Source organism: Tiliqua scincoides, chromosome 6, assembly GCF_035046505.1.
Source record: "Tiliqua scincoides isolate rTilSci1 chromosome 6, rTilSci1.hap2, whole genome shotgun sequence".
Taxonomy (NCBI): domain Eukaryota; kingdom Metazoa; phylum Chordata; class Lepidosauria; order Squamata; family Scincidae; genus Tiliqua; species Tiliqua scincoides.
Genome location: NC_089826.1, coordinates 42445459 through 42452539, shown reverse-complemented (window position 1 = coordinate 42452539; position 7081 = coordinate 42445459). Strand labels below are relative to the sequence as shown.

Here is a 7081-nt window from a genome sequence, read left to right as displayed (position 1 = left end):
CTTAAACACTAAACAGGAAGCTGCAGTTAACCCCTTCCCCTTAACTTCAGAGCCAGTTTAATCAAGGGATTGTCTGCTCAGAGCTTCCTTGTGTCAAGGTGCAAACTAAACTGCTTAATTGCCATGCAAACAGCCTCCCTGGCAGAGAATCCTTTGTTTATACAAGTTCTAAAGCTAGAGAAGAAGCAGTTAACCCCTTCTTGTCTAGTTTCAGAGCTAGTTTAATCTAGGAGTTCATGCAGCTTCTCTGGACTGCATTGTGGTGTAAGCTTAATTACAGCAACCTGTTTAAGCAAAGTGGGAGGAAGTGTTTGTATCTTGCAGATTTGGTCCCTTCAGAGTGCTTATGGGGGTGAAAATTGCAGATTTGATTGTCCACAATTTTTGGTATCAGTGGGGGTAGGGGGAGGGGGGTCTGAGAACAGATCCCCCGCAGATACCAAGGCATCTACCTGTATATCAATAAGAAAAAGTATGGGTTATACTTTCTGACCACTTTCTTTGTTGCTTAATTGGGATTATATTAATCAACTACCCTGTCAGTGGTCCTAATCCAGAAAGCATCTGCTTTAGGTAAGTAAGGATTGAACAGTTTCAACAAGGACTTGATCCTAGAGCCAGTCCACACATGTAGGATCCTCATTGGCCTTGTGTAGTACTGTAATGACTTGCATGTGTGAATGAGCCATCATAGAGGGCATTTCCTGATCACTCACCTTCAATTTAAAACCACAATACTTTTCAACAGAGACACTTCACTCTCTAGTTGGGAATCATAAGTGAGTGAGCAAGTGATATACCCGCATGCACCAGTCATTACAGCACATCTGCTTAAGTAGTTCCATAGTCTCCATCATAACCCAGATAAAGAAAAAAAGGCAGATAAAGAAAAATTCATATTTTTTTTTTAAAAACACAAGTGTATTTAAACAACTCTTTTCAGAACACAAATAGATAATACATGTGAAAAATTACATCACAGGTTAACAATATATTGCAGTAAGAGGAAGATCTTTTTTCTTTTCAAATCATATGACTTTGACTTTAAACAGATATTCTACTTTTCTGAGCAACAGCTGGAAATAAAGCACAGTGCCTAGCTTATCCCTGACTGTACACAAAGTTGTGTGAATAACCAAGGCTCAAACTAGATGTAAATGACATGCAGTCACATGTGTTTTTCAGAATTCCATTTCCTTTTAAACCAAAAGTCACCTTGGAAGGCTGTGAGTTTAAGCGGAGGGAGGAGGAAGAGAGGCAATTTCTTGGCTCAAGATCACCCATCCCTCCCAAGAGCATTTTTTCAGGATGGCAGAAAGATAATGGTGCCCATGTTTTTCCCCCATAGATGGAAAAATAGCTTCGGGAGGGGAAATTTCAAGCAGAAGTTTATGCATCCGCTCTCCCACCTTGTTAGATTTGACATTATCGGTTTCTTTTGGTTGAAAAAAATTTAAATGCCCGAAGAGGAGGGGAGAAGATGACTGCATGTCACATCTAATTTAGGCCCAAATAAAAGTGAATTTCAAGCAACAGATAATCTGAAACAGTAAAAACACTTTCCATAGCATAGCATATTGATTGTTATCACATGAATAGCAAATATGATTTTAGTTTTGTTTACATTCAGTTGAAGGCAGAAATACATGAAGCCCAGAGGCTCATATATGCACCTTTAAATATGTATTATCAGTGAAGTCACACAAATCATATACATTCTTTTGTACATTGTGGACATTTGAAAGTTTCATTGCCTTCTTCTTATCTGTGGGTTTCAATTAATGGTCTTTTTTTTTCTTCCTGCTAAGCTGCTCCCTTTCAAAATAAGGGAAAATTAACTGGCAATTAACACTGGAATGGCCTAATTGTAACCACAATGACATTAGATTAAACTATTAATGACTAGTCCATCTAAAGGGCTTTTCCTCACCAGGTTTTTTGGAACTAGAAAACTTTTCAAAATCACTCACATTTTTAGAATATAAGAACAGTCAATACTTTTTTACAATTTCCTTTTAACTGGTGGTTGATTCACAAATCAACTGAGTCATTATTATATACACATACATATATAGGGATTATTCTTTACAAAGTACTGTTTATAAAACATAGTCTCCCTTTCTCCCTTTCCCACCCATCCCAATATAAAATTACATGAATCGCAACTCTGTAATTCCTATTTGGCAAAAGGTTAAGTCTTTCTGCAGATGAAAAGCTTTCATCTCATTGTCAGGTTGTTCACCAATTAAAAGCATTTGAGGCTAAGAGAAAAAAGTGTATCAAAAATCCATGGATACCATGTACACCTTTCTGGGCAAGAAATGCAGAGAACTAAAGAAACTGGACATAGTTCTGGGGAATAAGTCCTCTCTTTCCATTTAGAGTTCCTTCTAGCCAGCCGGGTTCTCGTGAAAACTGCACTGCAGAAGGAAAAACATACACACATAATTGTTACTCAACTTTTTATGATAGCCACCAGTGATACAGCTTCAGTCCATGGAACTATCCAGAATATATTAACCAGTTTACTACATCAGTAACATAAAGATGATTCTTCCAAATCTCTCTTATTTTGACAGTGCAACTGCACAATGGAATTTTTTCTACCCAACAAGGAAGAACACCATTAGGAAGCTAAGATCATGAGAAAACAGTGCGTGAAAGAAGTACTTAGTTCCTTCCGTAGAGGTGATTTGTTCACTCAGATTGCACACACATTGTGGAAAAAGTATTGGTTTTTGTAAATTTACTTCAGCCATCTTAAAAATATAAGATTTATTCGTTATATAGGAATGGCAGAAGTTATATACGAAACAAAATCTCAAAGGGTCCAAATAAATTAAAAATCCAAAAAGGCCTACATCTTGACGCATTCATGTCTGGCAAGCTTTGGGAAAGATTGTACTTTGTTTGGAAATTGATGCTACTCTTCTAATCACAAGAATATAACTAATCTGATCATAAAACACTGAAACAAATATTTTAGACATTTTAGTAACTTGGTAGCAAAACTGTCAACAGATAACTTTAGAAAATTGCTTCTCTAGCACACCAGACTGGGGCACACTGTGTAATGTAATTAGGGTTCTATGTACCCCAGCAACAATGTCTAGACATACACAAAAATTCTGTAACACAAATAGAATGGAAAAATGTTCAATGAGTGTAATTTATTATCTTGCTTATCATGGAGCTCAGCAGAGCTCTGTTCAAGAAAGTGCCCTTTTAATGAGTCAGACCATCAACCCGTCTGCATCAGTATTTTCTCCGCTGACTACCAGCAGTTCTCTGGGGTGCCAAACAGTAGTAGTACTTGGACTTACTTGGAGATGCCAGGGTTGAACTTGGAACCCCCGGCATGCAAAGCAGGTGCTCTACTGCTGAATTACAGTCTCATCCCTTGCTGCCAGGAAATCCTCCTTAATCCCACTCACCATCCCACTCTTTGAGATTTCACCAGACATAACCCACACCTACTTAAGTTTTTTGCAGGCAAAAAGGCAAGAGATTTGCATCTTTAAACCTTGAAATTCTCAGGATGCTCCATTCTGCTCAACAGTGAATTCTGTGGTTGTGCAGAGTAGCAAAATACACACAGCATTTGAATGGCACATAAGTAATACAGAAAGAAAGATGAGAAAAAAAGAAAAAATGAGCCAGAAAGAAAGTAATACAGAAAGTAATACAGAAGAATCTTTCATCAAAGATTTCATTGATGAAATCTAATCAGACAGTTTTGGCAAAATGTGCAAAACTCAAAATGGGGGGAAGGATCTCACAGGAAAGAGAAGTTCTCTTTGGTCACATGTCCCATGTTCACATTAAGGTTTTCAGTGGTAAAGGGAAAGGTAAAGGGAAAATTTCTTCACATAAATGAGGAAGTACTTGCTTATGTGCAAGTGCCTAGATTAATAAGGCCTTCATTCATATATGCATAAGTGCCTGCACATTCCATGGGGATGAATTAAGCTGTGTTTGATGTGGAAGTGAATGGGAATCCTTTGCACACAGCAGCGCACAGAATCTCCTGCAGAACTCTGGGCCAGTTTTTCTAATCTTATACAGTACTTTTAAGTTACAAAAAATTAACTACAACTAGTGAGATTTTCAAACTGCAGCAATTCAAGCTATCTATAGAGGTAGCACAGGAAAAAAAAAAACTACAGCAACTGGGCATTATGAATGGATTGGTTTGTAGGAAGACTGTGATGATATTTCTGACTTTACAAGGTGAAGCAAATTCTCTCTTCAGAAGTGGACGCATAGTACAAGGATAAGCACTGCAGTTGCAGAAAATGTTGTAGCAGTTTACAAAAGAAAAATAAGTGATCCTGGGTCTTGTGTCCATCCACTATCCTGGTCCTGGCATTATCAAGTGCAAGTACCAGAAAACTGACAAATAGAACTGCATGTGCATATGATTAAAATAAAATTTCAAGATGACAAATGCATGTATCGCTCCACATAGCTTCAAAATCACAAAATGGATGTCTACAATAATATCAAAAACGGGAAAAAAGAGCTCATAATAGAAGGGTCTGATTAAACCTTACCAAGGGAATACATAGAAAAATATCCTTCTCAAACAGCAACCTAAGACATGCTGTTAATAATTAGCGTGCCATTTATCCTTTTGTCATTTTCATTCCATGATTACAGGGTATGCATATATATTAATGGAATGCTCTGACATCACCAGAAATGGTCTCCAAGAAGTTCCCTCACAGCAGCTGTGACCCTGCCACATACATATTAAAACTAAGCACATTCAGAATATTGGAGAATGCCTACGTGCGTTCCATGTGAACTCATTCTATACATTAGACTGCATACAAATGAAACAGACAACCTCTGCCATGTTTTGTTTTAAAGGTTAAAACATACTTGATATGAACTAAGTTGGACCATGGATCCCTGACCTTGCACCATAAAACTGATTAGAATCTTTGCCAATGATAAAAGATGCTGTAAATAAATGTTTACAACATGAGGCGGAGGAGAGGGTGAACGAGGAAGAATGCGTGCTCTGTTCACCTGTATGTATCTAGACTGAGTATCAGTACAACCAGGACAAAGGAAAACACATTACCAGACATCTGATGAGCAACGGCCCTCACTGTTCCATCACTGGACTGTTTTGTTTGTTAGGGTGAATGTGCACGATATAAGCTTGGATTGCAGTGCATTCAATTCAGGGTCCATTTTGGACCACTGAAAATATCACTTGGCACACTCCACTCAGTTGCTCAACCATATGAGACAGCATGGACTCTTCTGTTTCAGAGACAGGTGTTAGTTCCCCTGACAGCTCTGTGTATATCCCATGGGCATAAGACTCTCACCTTCTCTCAAGGTGTTTTGGCTAGACACAATTTACAAACATATCTCATTCACACAGCAAAATGATTTTTAAAAATGGCACACTATGGACACCAGGATACATAAATCAATGGGCATTAAGCACATGCAACACTGTGCTGGAGTGTGATGTTGGCATGTAAGATTATATACTTATTTCTGCTATGTTAACTGAAATCCTTACACAGTGCAAAGTCTATTAGGCTTTCACTTTAATCACTCAAGCTATTTTAGGCCCACTAAAGTTGTTGGCACAGAGGTAATTTCAAAGCAAGTGGGGAACAATCTCATTTGATGTTTGCGGGTTCTCTCTGGAATACATGGCTTGGAGACTGCAAACACATTAACTTGTACTACAAATAAGCTTCTCTGCTGCTGCAAACGATATAAACTTAGGCAATCATGCAGTACAATCTATGCTGTCTCCTTAGAAGCAAGTTCCACTGAGTTTAACAGTATTTACTCCTGAGTAAGTGCATATAGGATTGCTTTACTTTCTTAAATCAAACTATTGTAAGGATAATCTCACTAAGGGCACAATCCTAACCAACTTTTCAGCACTTGTTTAGCCGCAATACAACCCCCCAAGGTAAGGCAACAAACATGTCCTTAGCTTGAGGAGGCCGACTTGACTACCTCCCCACTGCAGGATGCAGTGCACACCACATTGGCACAGCTATGTCAGTGCTGGAAAGTTGGTTAGGATTGCACCCTCAGATATATATACTTTCCTCAAGTAAGATAAATATGTTCTTTTACTTTAGTGAGCTGCACCATTTCCCAGCAGTAAATTTTTAAAATCCGTAAATATAAATATCTGCCCAATATTTAGCATAAAGAACACAGTTATGGCACAAGAAGAATCAATTCGCTTTTCAGTCATTCACACACACATTACACACAGAGACAGTCTCCTCTTTCTCTGCTATACTGCCTCCCTCAACCGCCCCCCCCCCAATTCAGATCTTTTGTTCCTCCCATTTCCAAGTTCCTGAACAGGGACCTGCATGCGAGGTCAGTTGTTCACTTGACTGGCATCTATCCACTTTCTCATGCATCTCAAGAGATAGCTTTCTAAGGTCCACTGCACTGGACTGCATCTGGGACTTTCTTCCATGCAGAGTGTGGACCTTGATGCCACCACCCTTTGTTCCTCGGCACTGTGAAGAAAGGCTAAGTACAAAATAAATACATGTACCAACTAGTTTTGAGAAACAGCCTGGTTGGATTATGCAAATCTCAGTCATCCCATTCTCCCCCCTTCTGAGATCTATAAACAAGAGTGGTGGCAGTTTTTTAAAAGAGGAGTCTTGACATCGGTTAGGTTTATCTGTAGCCTGAAACATCAATTGCCCTCTCCTTGCCATGTCTGTTGCCATTATTGTATCTAATTACATGTTAAACAGTACGCATGCATGGGCAATGTGTTTCATTGTGTGTGGGAGTTATGAAAATTGGGACTAGGGAAGGACTTTTGGTGATGGGCTAAATGAGCTGGTTTCTTGCTGGCCTTCCAGCCCCTAATAAAATGTAGACGAATCCCATTTTAACACATTCCAACACAAATACAAAACTAGCTCACATGCACAGCACTAGTACATACATGCAGCATGTATGATTATTTAAACAGCACACCCTCTCCTGGCAAGCGGAGGTGGAAACTTCTCCTTTAAAAGAAGCAGTGGTAGAATACAGCAGAAGAGAAACTAAAATTCTTCTTGTC

The 7081-nt window shown here is 38.8% G+C and overlaps 1 protein-coding gene across 2 annotated transcripts in view; it reads right to left on the bottom strand.

Annotated features, from left to right (window-relative positions):
• Nucleotides 1–928: 928 nt before the first annotated feature.
• ARHGAP10 (Rho GTPase activating protein 10) overlaps nucleotides 929–7081 on the bottom strand; it is a 142664-nt gene continuing 136511 nt past the window's right edge. For both annotated transcript variants that reach the window (XM_066632874.1, XM_066632875.1), the window contains one exon: nucleotides 929–2420. In XM_066632874.1, coding sequence (XP_066488971.1) covers nucleotides 2332–2420 — 89 coding nt within the window. In that variant the 3' untranslated portion in view covers nucleotides 929–2331. The remainder of the gene's footprint in view (nucleotides 2421–7081) is intronic.